This window comes from Vulpes lagopus, chromosome 2 (genome assembly GCF_018345385.1).
Source record: "Vulpes lagopus strain Blue_001 chromosome 2, ASM1834538v1, whole genome shotgun sequence".
Lineage (NCBI taxonomy): Eukaryota > Metazoa > Chordata > Mammalia > Carnivora > Canidae > Vulpes > Vulpes lagopus.
In genome coordinates, this window is record NC_054825.1 from 42,103,956 (window position 1) to 42,124,236 (window position 20,281).

At 37.0% G+C, this 20,281-nt stretch overlaps 1 protein-coding gene across 6 annotated transcripts in view; it reads right to left on the minus strand.

The window, feature by feature from the left end:
* Positions 1 to 20,281, minus strand: part of SCAPER (S-phase cyclin A associated protein in the ER) — a 422,176-nt gene that overhangs the window by 223,701 nt on the left and 178,194 nt on the right. For all 6 annotated transcript variants that reach the window (XM_041742633.1, XM_041742638.1, XM_041742635.1 and 3 more), the window contains one exon: positions 1,129 to 1,194. In XM_041742633.1, coding sequence (XP_041598567.1) covers positions 1,129 to 1,194 — 66 coding nt within the window. The remainder of the gene's footprint in view (positions 1 to 1,128; positions 1,195 to 20,281) is intronic.

Consider the following 20,281-nt stretch of genomic DNA (forward strand, 5'->3'; position numbering starts at 1 on the left):
TTCTCTTAGGTTTTCCAGATATACAGTATCATCATAATGTTGGTAATTTTGTTAACTTCTTTAATATTTTACAATTTTTTTTTAGAATCGCAATGACTAATAGATTCAAAACAATAATTTTTTAAAGGATTTTATTTATTTATTCATGAGAGACAGAGAGAAAGAGAGGCAGAGACAAAGGCAGAGGGAGAAGCAGGCTTCCTGATGCCAGACTCGATCAAAGGACCCGGGGATCACAACCTGAGCCGAGGGAAGATGCTCAACCACTGAGCTACCAGGCGTCCCCAAAACAATAATTAATAAAAGTAATTTTCTGATGGGTTATCTAATTTCTGACAGGAAACATGATTTGTTTTAAATGTAAATAATTGCTACATTAAAATGCTACAGCATATCTACACCAACCAGTGGTTATAGATATTCCTCAATTTGTGGCAGTTCGTTCTTGACTTTTTCACTATGGAAAATAATATTAAAATAGTCATCTTGGTATATAAATACTTAGGCACATTTTGCATTATTTCACTCAGCAGCTTAAAGTAGAAGTTCTAAGCTCTGGATTCATATTGCCTTTCAATAAGACTATATTAACCTGCACTCCCATCAGCATTGTTTTTGAATACCTTCTTCACTGCACCTCTACTGCTAATATATTTGAGAAAAGCAAAACGATGATGGTTTTGTCTAGCTATTGTGTAGTTACACTTACACCCAGTGGTGGGGTCTAAATCTTCATCCATCAGGCGGCCCTGGCACTAATCCTGAGCAAGATTCTCCTCAGAGCAAGAACCAGCATTTTTCTAATTACTGATGTTTTGGATGAGAAAATTCTTTGCTTCAGTCTTGCCCACTGAAGAGCGTTTAACAGCATTCCTGGGTCTCTATGCATTTGATGGGAGAAGCACCATTTCTTTAAGCTGTGATAATCAAAATGTGGTCACATACCCCCAGGCACAGCCAAATGTCCCCTGGCAAAACTGTCTCCTGCTGGAAACTACTGTGTTAGAAGAATGAAGTTCTAGGCTTCAGATATAAAGCCTAGGATCAGAGGAATATAAGTTCAGATAAACTTTCATATAGGCAGATACCAGTAAGATAGAGAAATAAAATGTAGAATAAAATACTCACTTTGCTTTATAAGGCGAGTCAGATCCAGAATTTTTTGTTTCCATTAAACTTTCATATTCCTTGGCTCTGAAGAGAGAAAAGTTTATCACTGTAAGTTATTTTGCTGCTAATTTTTATAACAAACTAAAACCCTATGTTTTTCTATCCCAATATTAGAAACATTAGTGTAACACTTTGATCTCTGAGAATATTTCTTTGAAATACCATAAATGCTATCAAAAAAGACTAAAAGATAAGTATTTCTTTATAGGATAAAGATGAGATTCATAAAAACATTTCTCTTTATAGACCTGGTACAGAACGGGGCTTATTTTTCAGAAATGTTAAAATCATGATAATTAAATTGGAAATCCTATAAATAAGTTTCTATAAGATAGTTGAAGCAGCTAAATATCCATATACCTTAAGAGGTATATAATGCAAAACTAAATAAAAGAATAGATATCTACCATTAGAAATAATTTAAAAGGCACTGGAAATGACTAGACACTCAAAGATTTGTCTTCTTTGTTTTTGTTATTATATTTGCTAAATACTGAAAGTCTGGAAAAATCGTGAGATAACATTTCTCTGCCACTGTCTAACTAGCTGTAGCTTGCTGAATCAATAGGGATAGGCATCAACGGTTAATCAATCTAACATAGGCGTCACTATAGCAAATTAATTTATCTTTCATTTTTAAAGTTTTGCCAGACATAGGATTTTTTGGTGACAATGTGTTTGTTTTTGTTTTTTTTTTTTTAACCAGGAAACTGATTATGTCATCCTACTGTTTTCTAGACTTTATATGTTCCAGAGAGAAATAAGCTGGTAATTATATTGAGAATGTTTTCATAGGAAGAGCTGCTTCTCTTTTGCTTGCATTTATTCATTCATTCATTCATTCATTCATTCATTCATTCAAGCAAGCAAGCAAGCAAGCAAGCGTGAGCTGGGGGAGGGGATGGGAAGCAGAGGAGGAGAAGTAGACTCCCTACTGAGCAGCCCAACATGGGGCTTCATCCCAGGACCCTGGGTTCATGACCTGAGCCAAAGGTAGCCGCTTAACCAACTGAGCCACCCAGGTGCCCCTACTTTTGTGGCTTTCAAGATTCTTTGTCCTTGTCTTATAACAGTTTGATTAAAATGTATCATAGTGTGGATCTCTGAGTTTCTCCTATTTAGAGTTTTTGTTAAGCTTCTTGGATATGCAGATTCATATCCTGCATTAAATTGGAATATTTCCACCCATAATTTCCTCAAATATTCTTTGTCCTTTTTTCTCTCTACTCTCCTTGTGGGACTCCTTGTGTTGGTGTTGTGTGTATGTGTTCGTCCCACACATCTTTCAAACTCTGTTCATTTTTTTTTCATTCTTTCCTCCTTCTGGGCTGTGGAGATAATCTCAACTGACCTAACTTCAAGTTCACTAATTCTTACTTCTACTTGCCCAAATTAGCTTTTGAATTCTTAAGTGAATTTTTCATTTATCACTATATTTTTCTTTCTTTTTTTTTTATTTATTTATTATAGTCACAGAGAGACAGAGAGAGAGGCAGAGAGAGAGGCAGAGAGAGAGGCAGAGACATAGGCAGAGGGAGAAGCAGGCTCCATGCACCGGGAGCCCGACGTGGGATTCGATCCCGGGTCTCCAGGATCGCGCCCTGGGCCAAAGGCAAGCGCCAAACCACTGCGCCACCCAGGGATCCCTATCACTATATTTTTCAACAAAATTTCTATTCACTCCTCTTTATAATTTTAATTATATGTGTTAAAATATAACTTAATATAATATCATTATTACTATTCCTCAGTTGGTTGGATATAGTTCTCTGGGCATATTTTAACATTTTAATTTAAAGCATTTGTCTAGTAAGGCCAATGTCTGGGTTTTCCCTGGACACTTTCTATATTATTTTCCTGTGTAAAGGATAACTTTTTGTTTGAACACCTTGTAACTTTCTGTTAACAACTAGACACCTTAAATATTATAATGTGGCAATGCTGAAAATAAAAATCTCCTCCTTTGAGTGTGTTTTGGGGCTTGATGTAATTTTATATATTTGTTTAGTAATCTTTCTGACTACAAGTTTGTATTTTTTGTCACTATGGCCACTGAAGTCTCTGTTCAATTAGCTTAGGGAATAACTTAAACACCAGGAATGACCAAAAAAAAAAGTCTTAATCTAGTATTTGTAAATGAGTTGTGTATGTGGCTGAGGCAAACTGACAAAACACTGGCAGTTTACAACTCCTCCTTAGCCTTTGATTCCCACTGCATAGAAGTCTGATGATCAGCCAGAGACAAGACCTTAGGAATTTCTCAGGTCTTTTCTGAACATGCATCCAGCCCTGGATATACATGTGGCTTTCTAGATTTTTCAGAGAATGTGGGAGCTCTTCAATGCTTTTATTACTCAAAGCATTTCAATCTTCAGCCTCCCCCACCCCCTACAAGTTTTTGATTATTGTTTGTTCTGTTTTCCCTTGCTCCAGACTATAATGACTAATACATTTGCCTTTAAATTGGTTTTGACAATTGCCCCCAGGGTAGCCTCCCCAGCTCTGGGAGAATTCTGAGTTAGGTGAAAGAAAGGCAACATCTTTCAGAAAACCATCAAACAGGTCAAAACAACTATACATCCTTGAATGTAAGGTCCCATCTGCTCCCTCTAGTACTAGGTACCTGTATCAGGGATGCAGGTGGTTGTCTTCAAAGATGCTGCTGAGCTAGGGAGTGGAAGATGAAATTGGGGTAAATTAAAATGCCACTAAACACTCTTAATGACATTTTTCTGATTTTTCTTCATTGTGCTTTCTTACTTACATGGTGCTTTCTTACCCTGGTAGCAGTAAGTTTTTGATTGTTGAACCTGACAGTTTTTGCCAGTTAAATCGTTGTATTTATAGGCGTATGAATTTTGGAGTTCCTTTTTCACTCACATAATTCAAGAATTATTTTTTAATTCAAGACTCTTTAACTTATTTTTTATCAGTACAATACATATATTTAGCATTATTTCTGCCATTTTATTTTTTGAACCAACTTTAGTGAGATATAATTCAAACACCATATAATTGACCCATGTAAATGTACAATTCAATGTTTTTTTATATATTCACAAGGTTGTGCAGTCATCATCAAACTCTAACTTTGGAACATTTTATACTCCCTAAATAAAGTGCAGTAAATGTTAGCAACCAATTCTGATTTCTTCCCTCCTGCTCCCATCCCTAAACACCATTAATCATTCTGTAACTATGAATTTTCCTATCCTGGACATTTCATATAAATGGAATCATATGATACATGGCCTTTTTTGACTGGTTTCTTTCACTTAGCATAATGTTTTCAAAGTTCATCAACATCGTAGCATGTGTTGGTACTTCATCTTTTTATTCCTAAATACTATTTCATTGTAATGGGTATGCACATTTTACTTAACCATTCAACAGATGATGAACATTTGGGTTGGTTCACTTTTTGGCTCTTTTCAATAATGCTGCTATGAACATATGTATACAAGTTTTATTTTATCATACATTTTCAGTTCCCTTGCATATAGATCTATGAGTGGAATACTAAGTCACATAGTAATTCTAAGTTTAACTTTTCAGGAACTAAGAAATTATTTACCAAAGTAGATAGACCATTTTATGTTCCCATCAGTGAGGTATGAAGATTCTAACTTATCCACATCTTTGTTTTCTTTATTTTATTAAATATAGCCATTTTAGTTGGTGTGAAGTAGAATTCATTACAAATTTGATTTGCATTTCCTTGATAACTAATGATATTGGGCCTTTTTGTAATCACATTGGCCATTTGCATATCTTGCTGGAGAAATATCTACTCAGATCCCTTGCCCATTTATTATTGGGCCCATTTGTCTTTTTTTTTTTTAATTTTTTTTAATTTTTATTTATTTATGATAGTCACAGAGAGAGAGAGAGAGGCAGAGACATAGGCAGAGGGAGAAGCAGGCTCCATGCACCAGGAGCCCGATGTGGGATTCGATCCCGGGTCTCCAGGATCGCGCCCTGGGCCAAAGGCAGGCGTCAAACCGCTGCGCCACCCAGGGATCCCCCATTTGTCTTTTTATTAGTAAGCTATAAGAGGTCTTTATATATTCTGGCTATATGTCCCAGCAATATGATTTGCAAATATCTTTGTTCATGTTCTAAGGTTTTAGTTAATACCTAATCAGATTCCAAAAGTTTTCCTCAATAATATCACTCTGCTAAGCAAAGTTTTTCTCATGAATGGATGTATTGCCTTTACTAAATCCATTGAGAGAATCAGGATTTTTGTCCTTATTCTACTAATATGGTGAATTATACTGATTTGTTTTTAAATATTCAACAAACCTAGCACTCAAATAAACCTAAACTGGAATTTTTTTCAAGGCTATGAGCTATGTTAGCGACAAATTATGGTCACTGTTTATAAAACAGTCTATTTATAAATAAATAGACATTTATTTGTGTATACATAAATATATATACATAATATTATATATAGCCAATATGTAATGTATATATTTATATACTTTAAATGTGTGTGTATATACATATATATGTGTATATACACACATTAAAAATATTCCCAATATCATTCTAAACTGTTATATACCATTTAATATACTTGATCTGGTCCTTGCAATAAAGTTATGGGCTAATTCACCATTTTATAGATGAGGAAACAGGCACTGAGAAGAAGCTTCTTCAAGGTAATATACATGGATGGATTCAAAACCAAGGTATTTAGAGCCAAAGTCTAAAAAAAAAAATCTGACCTGTTTTGGGAAAAAAGAAGGAAGATTAAAGAGAGGAAGAAAAACAGGGCTCTTTTGCCAGAAAAAGATGTTTTATATGCTACACTAAAAGGACTGATAATATACTGGACTCCTACTTTTAACAGAATTGCATCAAACCTGTATCTAAATTGTCTAATGACACATTTCTCTTTTAAATTCTTGTTTAACTAAATATTCTCTCAACATACACAGAAGCTTCACTACTTGGTCACCCAGCATTAATTAGAAAGGAAAACTTTGGGGGTCAAAAATTATCTTCCAACACAGAACTCGTTTTCGTTTTTGGTAACATAATTAGAATAAGACAAAGCTATAGCATTATACTGGAGAGTCTGGCAAGGAAGAAAGGCAAGGAAAATGGATAGCCTCTTCTGCGTTGATCATCATAACTGTTACTTTTAAAATTACTCTCACTAAATGAAGAACAAAGTGTCATAGAACATGGAGATTAGAGACAGAACTTGAATTTGACTCTACCACCTAATAGCTATTAAGCCTTAGGTTACTTCATTGAGCTGCAGTTTTGTCGTATCTAAAATAAGGATTATATTGACCTCCCAGAATTACTGCAAGGAATCAGTTGGAAGGGATCCCTGGGTGGCGCAGCGGTTTGGCGCCTGCCTTTGGCCCAGGGCGCGATCCTGGAGACCCAGGATCGAATCCCTCATCAGGCTCCCGGTGCATTGAGCCTGCTTCTCCCTCTGCCTATGTCTCTGCCTCTCTTTCTCTCTGTGACTATCATAAATAAATAAAAATTTTAAAAAAATAAAAAAAAATTTTTTTAAACTGTTTAAAAAGAAAAAAAAGGAATCAGTTGGAAAATGGTAGAAATATGTTGCCTAGGAAAAAAATAAAATATGTCAATTCTCTTTGGCCTTGAAATCTTTTAAAAGCTCAGACAAATAACATGTATATTCACATGTAAATATGCCAATATCAGAGACAATTATAACTGATTTCTTCATTGTTCACATCTTATTGAAGTATCTACTTTCTATCATATTCTAAATTTCCTCCTACAATACATTTATGACTTTACATGTCGATTATTTTTAAATATTACTTTTTTGCACACACTTCAAGATAGCTTCATTATGCATGGATTTAGCCATGAAAAGGACTACTCAGCAATTTAAAACTAGTAGAAAGTTCATCAAAACTATACTTGAGACACAAAGATTTGTCTTTCTCCTTGTAATAGTTCAAGGTCAGAGCTAGTAATTAGGTTTTTTCTTTCTCCTTTCCAAAAGTAAATCTCCAGTTCAACTTAACTTAAAGCTAGCTGTTTCTTCTAAGAAACAAAAATGACCAAACACACTCCAAATGAAATTACTCAATGTCCTATCTCTATTATGGATATTTGGGGAGCAGATAATATACTACTTTGAATATTCATAATATATGCCACGGGTTCACAAGTTAAATATCAGTCTGAAATAATGTCTTTCAGAATGAGGCATAAAGGTCTGTTTATAACTTAAGTGTTATCTTAGACTATAGGTATTGCTACAGAAACATACAAATTACATACTATGATAGAAATACAGTTTTGCTTAGATGTAAGGGGCTGGAAAGATGGTGGAGTAGATGGATGCTAAACTCACCTCCTCCCACGGATACAACCAGAGAACACTCACATCAGCATATAAAACCCAGAAAACCACCTGAAGACTAGCAGAACAAACCCTACAACTAAAAGTAGCGAAGAGGTCACACCAAAGAGGGTAGGAGGTTGTGGAGATGTGGGGAACTAAAAGGGCAATTGGCATCCTTGGTCAGGGTTGGATAAGGATGAGAAACAGATTATCACACTAGGAAGCTTGCATGGGGAAGATGAATATACAAAATATTTGGATTTGAAAGCAAGACAGGCTGAATTTCCTGAGTTCTCACAATCAGTGGGGCTTAAAGCCTAGAATTTTAAATATCAGTGGGCCTGGCTCTGAGAGAGCCCAGAGGGCATTAGAGAGTGGAATTCCTGCCCTTATAGAGACAGGACAATAAACAACCTGAGGATACCCAGCATAGAAGTAGCACTTTAATAAACACCTGTGACATATGGAAGGGAGAGTTATTTACTCATCTCAGAGGTGCTGGTGTCCTGAAGAGGCAGGGATGGCAGAGAGATATCTCCAGGAACAAAGGAGATTTCAGGCTTATCTTCCTCTCCTTCTCCTTCAGCATAAACACAAGGCAACCTACTGGGGCCAGGAGAGCCTTGACACTTGTGACATCATTTGCTTACAATAAGCCCCATTCCCTCTGTACTTCCAAGGATCTGCCCTTTCTAGTCACACTTGCCTCAGTCCCTGGAGTTATGGATACCCTCCCTCAGAAAAGCTGCATAAACATTGCCAATATGCCATCTTCCAACCTGTGTACTTTGTGCGGTTGTAGTCCCAGCTTCAAGGGCCAGTCACCTTCTAGGAGGACATGCCCACCTTGTTAAGACTACATTTCCAGTCAGCGTGCTTTGTGGAGCAACCCCAGCCAGCCCTGGTCTCCATAGAGGCTGTGCATCCCCCTGTGGAAGAGGATCAGAGCCACCTTGTGAAAAGTGCGTGCCCTAGCCACTACTTTCAAGAGCAGGAGACATAGCTGACTTTCCTCACAAAAACAGACAGACAGGGCAGCCCCAGTGGCACAATGGTTTAGTGCTGCCTTCAGCCCAGGGTGTGATCCTGGAGACCCAGGATTGAATCCCACGTCAGACTCCCTGAATGGAGCCTGCTTCTCCCTCTGCCTGTGTCTCTGCCTCCCCCCCCAATAAATAAATAAATAAAATAATTAATTAATAAAATCCTTAAAAAAAAAAAGACAAAACTTAAGAGACAGAGGACTATGTCCCAGTAGAAAGAAGACAAAACCACAGCTAGAGACTTAAACAAAATGGATATAAGTAATAGACAATTTAAAGTAATAGTCAATAATAAAATACTCACTGGACTTGAGAAAAGAGTGAAGGACATCAGTGAGACCCCTAAAGAGATTAAAAAGAGCCAACCAGAGATGAACAACACAATGAAAGAAATTAAAAATACACTAGATAGAATAAATAGCAGGATAGAGGAAGCAGAGAAGTGAATTTGACCTGGAAGACAGAGGAATGGTGAATAATCAAGCTAACAGGTAAGAGAGAAAAAAGTTATCCAAAATAAGAATAGACTTAGGAAACTCACTGACTCCATCAAGCATAATAGTATTTATATTATAGAGGTCTTGGAAGAAGAGAGAGAGAAAGGGACAGAAAATTTGTATGAGGAATAGCTGAAAACTTCCCTAAACTGGGGAAGGAAACAGATATCCAGATCCAGGAGGCACAGAGATCTCCCAACAAAATCAACCCAAGGAGGCCAACAACAAAACACACAGTAATTAAAATGGAAAGAAGTAGTGATAAAGAAAAAAAATGTAAAAGCAGCAAGAGAAGGTTATATACAAAGGAAATCCCATAAGGCTATCAGCAGATTTTTCTTTTTGTTTAAATAAATTTATTTTTTATTGGTGTTCAATTCTCCAACATACAGAATAACACCCAGTGCTCATCCTGTCAAGTGCCCCCTCAGTGCCCGCCACCCATTCACACCCCCCCCCCGCCCTCCTCCCCTTCCACCACCCCTAGTTTGTTTCCCAGAGTTAGGAGTCTTTATGTTCTGTCTCCCTTTCTGATATTTCCCACACATTTTTCAACAGAAACTTTACAAGTCACAAGTGGGTAACATTATATATTCAGAGTGCTGAAGGAGAAAAATCTGCAGCTAAGAATACTCTAACTAGCAAGACTACCATTCAGAATAGGAGGAGTGATAGTTTCTTAGATTAAAAACAAACAAACAAACAAACAAACCTAAAGGAGTTCATGATCACTTAATCAGGCCAGAAGAAATATTAAAGAGGACATTTTAAGAGGAAAGGAAAGACTATAAGTAAAAATATGAAAAGTAGGAAACAAAAAAGCAGTAAGTAAGTATATCTGAAAATATTAGTCAAAGGATTCACAACATTCACAAATAAGTAAAATATGACACCACAGACCTAAAAACATAGAGAGACAGGAGAAAAAATGGGTTCAAATATAAGGGACCATCAGCTTAGTAGAGATTGCTATATATAGTATATGCTATATACAAACAAAATGATAACCACAAATCAAAAACCATAATCATATGCACAGAACAAAGGGAGAGAAATCCAAGTACATCAGAAAAAAAAGCCAGCAAACCATGAAAGAGAGGAAAAGAAGGATCAGAGAAAAACTACAAAAACAACCACAAAATCAGTTTTTAAAAATGGCAATAAATATATATGTGTCCATAATTCCTTTGAATGTAAATGGATTAAATGCCAATCAAAAGACATAATAATAAGATGACAGAGTGGATACCAAAACAAGACCCATTTATATGCTGTCTATTCATTTCAACTTAAAGACATCTGAAAAAGAAAAAAAAAAGCGGGGGGGAATCCCTGGGTGGCTCAGCAGTTTAGCACCTGCCTTTGGCCCAGGGCACAATCCTGGAGTCTCAGGATTGAGTCCCACATCGGGCTCCTAGATGGAGCCTGCTTCTCCCTCCTCCGGTGTCTCTGCCTCCCTCTCTCTCTCTCTCTTTCTCTCTCATGAATAAATAAATAAATAAATCTTAAAAAAAAATAAAGACATCTGGACATTAAAAGTTAGGGGATGGAGAAACACTTATCATGCACATGACATTAAAAGAAAGCCAATACTTATATTGGACAAAATTGACTTTAAAACAAAGAGTGTAGAGTTGAGGGCCCATCTCTGGGTTCTCTATTCTATTCCATTGATCTATGTGTCTGTTTTTATGCCAGGACCACACTGCCTTGATGATCAGAGCTTTGTAGTACAGCTTGAAATATGGCATTGTGATGCCCCAGGCTCTGGTTTTCTTTTTCAATATTCCCTTGGCTACTCAGGGTCTTTTCTGATTCCACACAAACCTTAAGATGATTTGTTCCAACTCTCTGAAGGAAGTCCATGATATATTGATAGGGATTGCATGAAATGTGTAAATTGCCCTGAGTAGCATTGACATTGTCACAATATTAACTCTTCCAATCCATGAGCATGGAATATTTTTCCATCTCTTTGTGTCTTCCTCAATTTCTTTCAGCAGTGTTCTGTAGTTTTTAGGGTATACATCCTTTACCTCTTTGGTTAGGTTTATTCTTAGATATCTTATGCTTTTGGGTGCAATGGTAAATGGAATCGATTCCTTAATTTTTCTTTCTTCAGTCTCACTGTTAGTGTATAGAAATGCCACTAATTTCTGGGCATTGATTTTGTATCCTGTCACACTGCCAAATTGCTGTATGAGTTCTAGCAATCTTGGGGTGGAGTCTTTTGGTCAACTAATATTCGACAAAGCAGGAAAGACTATCCACTGGAAAAAGGACAGTCTCTTCAACAAATGGTGCTGGGAAAATTGGACAGCCACGTGCAGAAGAATAAAACTAGACCATTTTCTTACACCAGACACAAAGATACACTCAAAATGGATGAAAGATCTAAATGTGAGACAAGAATCCATCAAACTCCTAGAGGAGAACACAGGGAACACCTTTTTGAATTTGTCCACAACAACTTCTTGCAAGATACATCTAGAAAGGCAAGGGAAACAAAAGCAAAAAAGAACTATTGGGACTTCTTCAAGAGAAAAAGCTTCTGCACAACAAAAGAAACAGTCAACAAAACTAAAAGACAACCTACAGAATGGGAGGAGATATTTGCAAATGACATATCAGATAAAGGGCAGGTATCCAAGATCTATTAAGAACTTATTAAACTCAACACCCAAGAAACAAACATCCAATCATGAAATGGGCCAAAGACATGAACAGAAATCTCCCAGAGGAAGACATAGACATGGCCAACAAGCACATGAGAAAATGCTCCGCATCACTGGCCATCAGGGAAATACAAATCAAAACCACAATGAGATACCACCTCACACCAGTGAGAATGGGGAAAAATAACAAGGCAGGAAACCACAAATGTTGGAGAGGATGTGGAGAAAGGGAATCCTCTTGCACTGTTGGTGGGAATGTGAACTGGTGCAGCCACTCTGGAAAACTGTGTGGAGGGTCCTCAAAGAGTTCAAAATAGAGCTACCCTACGACCCAGCAATTGCACTGTTGGGGATTTACCCCAAAGATACAGATGACTAGAAGGAAAACCTCACCTCAAAAAAAAGAATCAGAAACAGCCCTCTCTCCCACAGAGTTACAAAATATGGATTACAATTCAATGTCAGAAATCCAATTCAGAAGCACTATTATACAGCTACTGGTGGCTCTAGAAAAAACCATAAAGGACTCAAGAGACTTCATGACTGCAGAATTTAGATCCCATCAGGCAGAAATTAAAAATCAATTGAATGAGATGCAATCCAAGCTAGAAGTCCTAACGACGAGGCTTAACGAGGTGGAAGAACGAGTGAGTGACATAGAAGACAAGTTGATGGCAAAGAGGGAAACTGAGGAAAAAAGAGACAGGCAATTAAAAGACCATGAGGATAGATTAAGGGAAATAAATGACAGCCTGAGGAAGAAAAACCTACGTTTAATTGGGGTTCCCGAGGGCGCCGAAAGGGACAGAGGGCCAGAATATGTATTTGAACAAATCCTACCTGAAAACTTTGCTAATCTGGGAAGGGAAACAGGCATTCAGATCCAGGAAATAGAGAGATCCGCCCCCCTAAAATCAACAAAAACCATTCAACACCTCGACATTTAATAGTGAAGCTTGCAAATGCAAAGATAAGGAGAAGATCCTTAAAGCAGCAAGAGAAAAAAAGTCCCTGACTTTTATGGGGAGGAATATTAGGGTAACAGCAGACCTCTCCACAGAGACCTGGCAGGCCAGAAAGGGCTGGCAGGATATATTCAGGGTCCTAAATGAGAAGAACATGCAACCAAGAATACTTTATCAAGCAAGACTCTCATTCAAAATGGAAGGAGAGATAAAGAGCTTCCAAGACAGGCAGGAACTGAAAGAATATGTAACCTCCAAACCAGCTCTGCAAGAACTTTTAAGGGGGACTCTTAAAATTCCCCTTTGAGAAGAAGTTCAGTGGAACAATCCACAAAAACAAGGACTGAATAGATATGATGACACTAAACTCATATCTGTCAATAGTAACTCTGAACGTGAACGGGCTTAATGACCCCATCAAAAGGCGCAGGGTTTCAGACTGGATAAAAAAGCAGGACCCATCTATTTGCTGTCTACAAGAGACTCATTTTAGACAGAAGGACACCTACAACCTGAAAATAAAAGGTTGGAGAACCATTTACCATTCAAATGCTCCTCAGAAGTAAGAAGGGGTAGCCATCCTTATATCAGATAAATTAAAATTTACCCCGAAGAGTATAGTGAGAGATGAAGAGGGACACTATCTCATACTCAAAGGATCTATCCAACAAGAGGACTTAACAATCCTCAATATATATGCCCCGAATGTGGGAGCTGCCAAATATTTAAACCAATTAATAACCAAACTGAAGAAATACTTTGCTAATAATACACTTATACTTGGTGACTTCAATCTAGCTATTTCTACACTAGATAGGTCTTCTAAGCACAACATATACAAAGAAACGAGAGCTTTAAATGATACACTGGACCAGATGGATTTCACAGATATCTACAGAACTTTACATCCAAACTCAACTGAATACACATTCTTCTCAAGTGCACATGGAACTTTCTCCAGAATAGACCACATACTGGGTCACAAATCGGGTCTGAACCGATACCAGAAGATTGGGATCATCCCCTGCATATTCTCAGACCATAATGCCTTGAAATTAGAACTTAATCACAACAAGAAGTTCGGAAGGACCACAAACACGTGGAGGTTAAGGACCATCCTGCTAAAAGATGAAAAGGTCAACCAGGAAATTAAGGAAGAATTAAAAAGATTCATGGAAACTAATGAGAATGAAGATACAACCGTTCAAAATCTTTGGGATGCAGCAAAAGCAGTACTGAGGGGGAAATACATCGCAATACAAGAATCCATTCAAAAACTGGAAAGAACTCAAATTCAAAAGGTCACCTTACACATAAAGGAATTAGAGAAAAAACAAAAATTGACCCCACCCCCAGCAGAAGAAGACAGTTAATTAAAATTCGAGCAGAACTAAATGAAATCGAGACCAAAAGAACTGTGGAACAGATCAACAGAACCAGGAGTTGGTTCTTTGAAAGAATTAATAAGATAGATAAACAATTAGCCAACCTTATTAAAAAGAAGAGAGAGAAGACTCAAATTAATAAAATCATGAATGAGAAAGGAGAGATCACTACCAACACCAAGGAAATACAAACGATTTTAAAAACATATTAGGGAACAGCTGTACGCCAATAAATTAGGAAATCTAGAAGAAATGGACGCATTCCTGGAAAGCCACAAACTACCAAAACTGGAGCAGGAAGAAATAGAAAACCTGAACAGGCCAATAACCAGGGAGGAAATTGAAGCAGTCATCAAAAACCTCCCAAGACACAAGAGTCCAGGGCCAGATGGCTTCCCAGGGGAATTCTATCAAACGTTTAAAGAAGAAATCATACCTATTCTACTAAGGCTGTTTGGAAAGATAGAAAGAGATGGAGTACTTCCAAATTCGTTTTATGAGGCCAGCATCACTTTAATTCCGAAACCAGACAAAGATCCCACCAAAAAGGAGAATTACAGACCAATATCCCTGATGAACATGGATGCAAAAATTCTCAACAAGATACTAGCCAATAGGATCCAACAACACATTAAGAAAATTATTCACCATGACCAAGTAGGATTTATCCCTGGGACACAAGGCTGGTTCAACACTCATAAAACAATCAATGTGATTCATCATATCAGCAAGAGAAAAACCAAGAACCATATGATCCTCTCATGAGATGCAGAGAAAGCATTTGACAAAATACAGCATCTATTCCTGATCAAAACCCTTCAGAGTGTTGGGAGAGAGGGAACTTTCCTTGACAACTTAAAAGCGATTTACGAAAAGCCCACAGCAAATATCATTCTCAATGGGGAAGCACTGGGAGCCTTTCCCCTAAGATCAGGAACAAGACAGGGCTGTCCACTCTCACCACTGCTGTTCAACATAGTTCTGGAAGTCCTCGCCTCAGCAATCAGACAACAAAAAGACATTAAAGGCATTCAAATTGGCAAAGAAGAAGTCAAACTCTCCCTCTTCACCGATGACATGATACTCTACATAGAAAACCCAAAAGCCTCCACCCCAAGATTGCTAGAACTCATACAGCAATTTGGTAGCATGGCAGGATACAAAATCAATGCCCAGAAATCAATGGCATTTCTATACACTAACAATGAGACTGAAGAAAGAGAAATTAAGGAGTCAATCCCATTTACAACTGCACCCAAAAGCATAAGATACCTAGGAATAAACCTAACCAAAGAGGTAAAAGATCTATACCCTAAAAACTATAGAACCCTTCTGAAAGAAATTGAGGAAGACACAAAGAGATGGAAAAATATTCCATGCTCATGGATTGGCAGAATTAATATTGTAAAAATGTCAATATTACGGGATCCCTGGGTGGCGCAGCGGTTTGGCGCTTGCCTTTGGCCCAGGGCGCGATCCTGGAGACCCGGGATCGAATCCCACGTCAGGCTCCCGGTGCATGGAGCCTGCTTCTCCCTCCGCCTGTGTCTCTGCCTCTCTGTCTCTTTCTCTGACTATCATAAATAAAAAAAAAAAAATTAAAAAAAAAAAATGTCAATATTACCCAGGGCAATTTACACGTTTAATGCAATCCCTATCAAAATACCATGGACTTTCTTCAGAGAGTTAGAACAAATTATTTTAAGATTTGTGTGGAATCAGAAAAGACCCCGAATAGCCAGGGGAATTTTAAAAAAGAAAACCATAGCTGGGGGCATCACAATGCCAGATTTCAGGTTGTACTACAAAGCTGTGGTCATCAAGACAGTGTGGTACTGGCACAAAAACAGACACATAGATCAATGGAACAGAATAGAGAACCCAGAAGTGGACCCTGAAATGTATGGTCATCTAATATTCGATAAAGGAGGAAAGACTATCCATTGGAAGAAAGACAGTCTCTTCAATAAATGGTGCTGGGAAAATTGGACATCCACATGCAGAAGAATGAAACTGGACCACTCTCTTTCACCATACACAAAGATAAACTCAAAATGGATGAGAGATCTAAATGTGAGACAAGAGTCCATCAAAATCATAGAAGAGAACACAGGCAACACCCTTTTTGAACTCGGCCACAGTAACTTCTTGCAAGATACATCCACAAAGGCAAAAGAAACAGAAGCAAAAATGAACTATTGGGACTTCATCAAGATAAGAAGCTTTTGCACAGCAAAGGAAACAGTCAGCAAAACTACAAGACAACCTACAGAATGGGAGGAGATATTTGCAAATGACGTATCAGATAAAGGGCTAGTTTCCAAAATCTATAAAGAACTTATTAAACTCAACACCAAAGAAACAAACAATCCAATCATGAAATGGGCAAAAGACATGAAGAGAAATCTCACAGGGGAAGACATGGACATGGCCAACATGCACATGAGAAAATGCTCTGCATCACTTGCCATCAGGGAAATACAAATCAAAACCACAATGAGATACCACCTCACACCAGTGAGAATGGGGAAAATTAACAAGGCAGGAAACAACAAATGTTGGAGAGGATGCGGAGAAAAGGGAACCCTCTTACACTGTTTGTGGGAATGTGAACTGGTGCAGCCACTCTGGAAAACTGTGTGGAGGTTCCTCAAAGAGTTAAAAATAGACCTGCCCTACGACCCAGCAATTGCACTGTTGGGGATTTACCCCAAAGATTCAGATGCAGTGAAACGTCGGGACACCTGCACCCCGATGTTTCTAGCAGCAATGGCCACAATAGCCAAACTGTGGAAGGAGCCTCAGTGTCCATTGAAAGATGAATGGATAAAGAAGATGTGGTTTATGTATACAATGGAATATTACTCAGCAATTAGAAACGACAAATACGGGATCCCTGGGTGGCGCAGCGGTTTGGCGCCTGCCTTTGGCCCAGGGCACGATCCTGGAGACCCGGGATCGAATCCCACATCAGGCTCCCGGTGCATGGAGCCTGCTTCTCCCTCTGCCTATGTCTCTGCCTCTCTCTCCCTCTGTATGACTATCACAAATAAATAATAAAAAAATAATTAAAAAAAAAAAAAGAAACGACAAATACCCACCATTTGCTTCAACGTGGATGGAACTGGAGGGTATTATGCTGAGTGAAATAAGTCAATCGGAGAAGGACAAACAGTGTATGTTCTCATTCATTTGGGGAATATAAATAATAGTGAAAGGGAATATAAAGGAAGGGAAAAGAAATGTTGGGAAATATCAGGAAGGGAGACAGAACATAAAGACTCCTAACTCGGGGAAATGAACTAGGGGTGGTGGAAGGGGAGGAGGGCGGGTGTTGGAGGGGAATGGGTGATGGGCACTGAGGCGGACACTTGATGGGATGAGCACTGGGTGTTTTTCTGTATGTTGGTAAATTGAACACCAATAAAAATTAATTTAAAAAATCAGTCAATAAACCATTTCAGATGGAGAAATTACAAGTATGATGGACTTCAGATAAATTCATAAATATGTTAAAGGAAGTAAAGGAAACCATAAATATAAATAAGAACAATCAGAATTAGAAATAGATAAATTAGAACTATAATAAAGAACCAAAAGAGACTCAGAGAGATGTAAAATGCAACACATGAAATGAAAAATTCAGTGGAAAATTTTAATAGTAAATGACAAACAAAAGAAAACATCATATAAAGCAACAGAAGCAGAGCAGTAGCAAATTGATGCAGAGGGGAAAAAAAACTGACCTGTGGAACAACATCAAACACTATTTTAAATGCAACTGAAATCCCATAAAAGAAAAAGAAATAGTACAGCACAGAAAAAAAATGCTTGAAGAAACATTGGCCAAAATTTTCCTAAATTTGAGAGAAAACATAAACTCACAGATTCAAGAAACTTAATGAACACCATGCAGGAAAAACACAAAGAAAACCATATCAAGCAAAAACACAAAGAAAACCATATAATGAAATTGTTTAAAACCATCATATGAAAAACATATTAAGCAGCAGCCAAATGAAAACAAGAAATATTATATATAGTTAAAGAAGGATTAGAATGTGTGCTGCCTTTTTTTTAAGATTTTATTTAAATTCAAGTTAATTTAACACATAGTGAATTGCTAGTTTCAGGGGTTGTGTGCTATGTTTTAATCAGGGACAACCTTAGCATAAGACAATAGAACAATATTGTCAAGTGCTGAAAGACCAAAACCATTATCACATAATTCAACATCAATCAGAAATGAAAGTCAAATAAACATTTTCAGGCAAACAAATGATAGGAAAATCTACTGCCAGTAGACCTGCAATAAAAACTGTTACAGGAAGTAATCCATGTGAAGAACAAGGATAAGAGATGGAACTTGAGAACTATTTGAAAAAATTGAAAAGGACAGGGTATGGTTTTGTAAATAATGTAAAAGAAAACTGAATAATTAGAAGAAAAATTAAAATTACAGTGTGATTTGCAGTATACACATGGAAGTAAAATATAAGACAGTACTTGCATAAAAGAGAAGATAGAAGTATGCTACTGTAAGATTCTAAATTTATACTAAAATGGCTTAATATTTTATAAAGTTATCCTGTGATAGTTTAAGGTTATACATCTTAAATGAAGCAAACACTAAAAATAAAGTAGTAGAAATACTAAATTAATAAAGGACAGAAAATGGAATACTAAAAAAAGTAATCCAAAAGGAGGCAGAAAGGGAAAAAGAAAAACAGGAACAAACAACAGATGAACAGATGACAGTGAAATAGTCCACTTAAAAAAAACAACCACACCAGTAATTTCAGTAAATGTAAATTAATTAAAAACTGCAAATAATAGACACTGTCAGAAAAAACAGAAAAGGAAGACTCACATATGACAATTATAAGAGGTGCACAAAAATATATAAAGAAATGACGATATAAAGTTAAAACTAAAAGAACGGGAAAAGACTTACCTTGAAAACACTAAGTGGAAATGGTGATACTAATATTAGATAAAGTAGACCTCACCATAAGAAATATCACCAAAGCAAAGAAGGGCACTTTATAATGATAATGGGATAAATTTTTCAATAGATAAAATAATACTAAATATGTATGTAGCTAGCCACAAAGCTTCAAAATTGGAAGCAGGGCAGCCCAGGTGGCTCAGTAGTTTAGCGCCGCCTTCAGCGGTGTGATCCTGGAGACCTGGGATCGAGTCCCACATCGGGCTCCCTGCATGGAGCCTGCCTCTCCCTCTGCCTGTGTCTGTGCCTCTCTCTCTGTCTCTCATGAATAAATGGATAAAATCATAAAAAAAAAAAAATCAGAAGCAAAACTGGAAAATACTGAAGTGTGAGGTATAAGTCTGAAATAATCGGAATATTATAAAGAATAATATTCTTTATGTAACTGACACAATATGAAATAGACAATATTAAAGATACAATGTGAAAGATTTTAAAGCACTATCACCCAACCAGACCCAACTGACATTACAGAAACTACAATTATCACAAGCAATATATACATACTTTTCAAGCAAACATGCAACACTGGCCAACACAAACCTGATGCTGGGCATATGACAAGTCTTGATAAATTTAAAGGAACTGAAATTATGCACAGTATCTTCTTTTATCACAGGAAATTAAATACCAAGACAAAAAGATATGTGGAAAGTTCCCAATTATTTGGAAGTTCAGAAGCATACTTCTAAGCAACCAATGGGGCAATGAGTTTGTGAAGTAAAATTGGAAAATATTTTGAACTGAATGAAAAAGGAAACACAACATATAAAATTGTGGGACATAACTTAGAAACTTATAGCATTAATTGCATATATTATAAAAGGAGTCAGGTTTCAAATCAGTAATCTTAAGTTTTTACCTTAGGAATCCAGGTGGAAAAACAAAATACCAAGTAAACATGGGAAAAAATAATTAAAAACGTAAGTAAATAAAATAAATATGTGGTATTTATAAGATATCTCAAAAATAAAAATCATTTAAAAATATAAATAAGTGAAATAGAAAAAAATGAAGAAAAGTCAATGACAGCAAAAATTCATTCTTGAAAAGATTAATAAAATTGATAAATTCCTGGTCAGAATGATCAAAGAATAATTATAATTCTCATGAATGAAAAAGGGGATGAAAACACATCTTTTTATTGTCTTTACAGGTTTGCCTTTTCCAGACTGTCACTGACACTGGA